We start from the raw sequence: 3,559 nt of genomic DNA on the forward strand, positions 1-3,559 counted from the left end.
GAGGACTTTCTCCCCTCACAAGCCTTTTAAAATAGATCCAACCAAGACTCACCAAGTTCTGAAAATGGGACAAAATGAGATTGAACCTAAACAATAGAACTTACATTTCCAAAAAACCTTTCCAGTAAAATTTAGATTTTGTTTGGGATAGCATTTTAGTTGCATTACTTTTTATACAGCACCAATAATTTTATTTGGATACTACTTTCTTACTGTTTAACTATCCAATCAATAATTTATCTGCAACCGAATGACATTCGGTTAACGTTCAGTCGAGATAAAACATAAAAATGCATTTCCATTTATTGTTTGGATGGATGCTCGTGAGAGTTGCAAACGGGCGGATGACATTTGATTGGAGATGCCCTTATCTAAATCCCAACTCTTAGAAATATCTCCTAAACATTTTATTAGGGTTTAATCAGATTTTATTTCTATGATGGCCAGCAATTTTTAGAATTTATTGCCTCCAGGATTTAGTATAACAAGACTAAGTCCTACTTGGATTAAAAAAATCCCTATTAGAAATTGTGGCAGATAGTAGATCTCACATGAGCAAACTTTAGCTATCCAATACAAGGATTAAATTACAAATTCATAATAACAAAGAGACTCTCCCTCCATAATACTATTCAGGCGAGCCACTTGAATGCATAAACAACAACAGAACTAATAGAATTTCAACCGGATCAAACCAATGGAAAGAACACCACAACCATCAGTTCTTTATGAGGCCAAAAACTTATTCCCTATACCACTAAATAAAATCAAATAAAGATAGTAAACATACAGAAACATACCAGAATCAACAAGAAGCTCTCAGCCATGGGTATTCAACGCCTCCCAGACCAAATTCTTTGGAACTGGACAATCTAAATCACGAGCTTGCAAAGCAGCAGTTCTCAGAGTTCTCAAAGTCATTATATTTGCATCCCAGAAGCTGACACTTGAGTACTGTAACTTGTGCTTCTTACAGAGCTCCTTCACCACAGGAGCAATTCTCCTAAGATGGCACCTTGGAAGACGAGGAAACAAATGGTGTTCTGCCTGGAACTGTAACCCGCCATGAAACCAGTCCATCCATGGCGAGCAAGTGATGTTAAGAGTTCCCATTGTTTGCTTCTCAAACCAGTCATTCCCCTTTGGATTTCCAACATAAACAGAGGAAGAGAAATGGTTTAGACAGAACTGAACATGTTGAATCCCAGTTATTACAAAGCTGGCAATCACAAAAGTCAGTCTTTCTCCCCAATTTGGAAGGAAAGAAACCAGATAAGGGTACCATGTCCAAAACACAATTATACCAACAATCTCCTGCCAGCGGGAAGGAACCTTCTTCTTCTTGGATAGAAGGAGGATTATAGACTGGGAAAAGAGATTTATCCTGGCAAAACACATTACTGGATAGAATGTTAAATGCTGGTAACTGATCAAGAACCTTGAGATCGAATCAAAGGTCATGGTTCTCTCGTAGAAGTACGAGGTAATGGAATTGAAGAGCTTTGATGAGACGGCGAAGAGCGGCATGTGTTGGAGATCAGGATCATAGTTGAGACAATTACAGGCTATGTGGTGAGCATTATGAGTTCTTTTCCACCATCCAATGCTTATCCCTGTGAGGCAATTACCGGACAAAATCTGAGCAAGTCGATTGAATCTTGGACTGATCATGACATTATAATGACTGGAATCATGGCCGATCCATCCGGATTGGATCCAGAGCATACCCATCATCCCGCCGGCCGCCAGATGTGCCCAAGGGTTTTTGGTTCCAATAACCAGGTACACCGCAACAAGGTATAAAAGAGACATGAACGACATTAAGAAAAGGACTCCATGGCCCTTCTCTTCGTAAAGGCCAAGCTTAGTGAACTCTGCGACGAGGCGGCGGTAATCTTTGGAAACGTCGGAGACGTTGTAGTCGGCGAGGTAATAGCCGACGAAGAAGCGATCGAGATGCTTCCAAGCAGAAGCTGGATGGAATGCAACGTACGCATCAGTGGCGTCCTGGCCAGCGAGGTTGAGGAGAGGGATTTCGCCTCCTGGATGGCTATTTACCCAATCGGTGACGTTGTAAACCTTACCCTGAATTGAGATCCATAGATCCGAAGGGGAGCTGTGTTTCCCGAGCTCCTCCGACGAAATGTACCTTCTTTTCTCCGTTTCTGCAGCCATTACACCAGATAAAATGGTGGCCGCTTGTTTTTCAGGCTAAAAAACGATAAATTTAGGGGAAAATAGGGTTCCAGAGTGGGAAGTATACGATTAATTTATTCTTTCCTTTTGTATTTCCCCCATTGGAGAGGGACGAGGAGACGAATGGAAGGAGGAAACCCTAATTCTCTGGTTTTTCATCTTCTTGCTCTCCCTCAATATTTTCTTTTATTACAAGAATTAATACTACGAAATCCAATAAATAGACCTCTTTTCACTAAAACAATAGAACGTGTTTACGACCGTTAAATCAACATTCAGATTGATATTTTACGACTATTACAGTGAGATCTATCGTAACTTTCTTCCGCGTTACTATTGCTGCATAGGATTCTACCACAATTTAATGATTGCATGTAGAGATACTCTCTTTCTTTTTGAACCAGCGTGGGGACTGTCAATTGGGAAGTTAGGCTGTTTGGTGTTAGCTAAAGTAAGCTAATCGACAATACTATTTTGTCACTTTGGATGCTGGTTAGGTCCAGGTTGGCATCGAAGGGATGGATTTGTCGGTGGGTCTCAGTTGTCGAATAAAATATGTTATTAGGACCGAATTCAGAGCTTGTCAAAAAGTAATATGTTTTTTATTCATTGGTGTTTGATTCGAATACTTGACAAATATACTTATTGTTGCCCGCATATAAATCATAAATTATATATAGAGTACACCTTAATAATTAATAAAGCTATTTAAATTATTTGCACGGCTCTTTCCATTCCAAATATCAGCAACAACATCTTTTATTTGGTATCACCTCTCTTTTAAGAGAATCTTTGTTGCTGATTTTTTGTCACTAATGGAAAGTATATAGAAAAAAAAATATGATTGGAAGAAAAATCTTCTTTCGTTTGCAGGTCGATTGCAATACCTTAAATTCACTATCCTGAACTCAATTGCCTATTGGATTAGAGGGTCGATTTTACCTAAAATTGTTATTAAATTTATAAGGAAGACTTCATCCAGCTTTCTGTTTTTTGGAGACTCCTCGACTGTTAGAAAGATGCGTATGGTATCATGGGACAATGTTTGTAAATCGAAAACTTATGGTGGTTTGGGTTTGCCTTTTTGGAGACACCGCGATTATTCATTTCTGTCGGGTTCTTATGCTCTTCTTTTTCAACCCACGATATTGCATCTGCTGTAATGGATAAATGATCAAGATCCTACTATTAAGAATCTCTATTTTCTCATCACTAACTAGTAGCACTATATATTATATATGGAAGGAAAGAAATGAAAAAAGATTCGGGAAAACTTTGAGCAGCATATCTATCATTGCAATATCTGTTAAAAAAGTTGTTTTAAGAAAATATGCAAATGAAAAAAAAATCTCAACGACTAACG

The 3,559-nt window shown here is 38.6% G+C and overlaps 1 protein-coding gene across 1 annotated transcript; it reads right to left on the reverse strand.

Annotated features, from left to right (window-relative positions):
- Positions 1-501: 501 nt before the first annotated feature.
- On the reverse strand, positions 502-2,390 carry LOC110096312 (delta(8)-fatty-acid desaturase). Its single transcript, XM_020822191.2, has one exon. It carries the CDS (start codon positions 2,173-2,175, stop codon positions 820-822), a length of 1,356 nt encoding a protein of 451 aa, XP_020677850.1. The 5' UTR covers positions 2,176-2,390; the 3' UTR covers positions 502-819.
- Positions 2,391-3,559: the final 1,169 nt, after the last annotated feature.

The sequence above is a fragment of the Dendrobium catenatum genome, unplaced genomic scaffold (genome assembly GCF_001605985.2).
Source record: "Dendrobium catenatum unplaced genomic scaffold, ASM160598v2 fragScaff_scaffold_1524, whole genome shotgun sequence".
NCBI lineage: Eukaryota > Viridiplantae > Streptophyta > Magnoliopsida > Asparagales > Orchidaceae > Dendrobium > Dendrobium catenatum.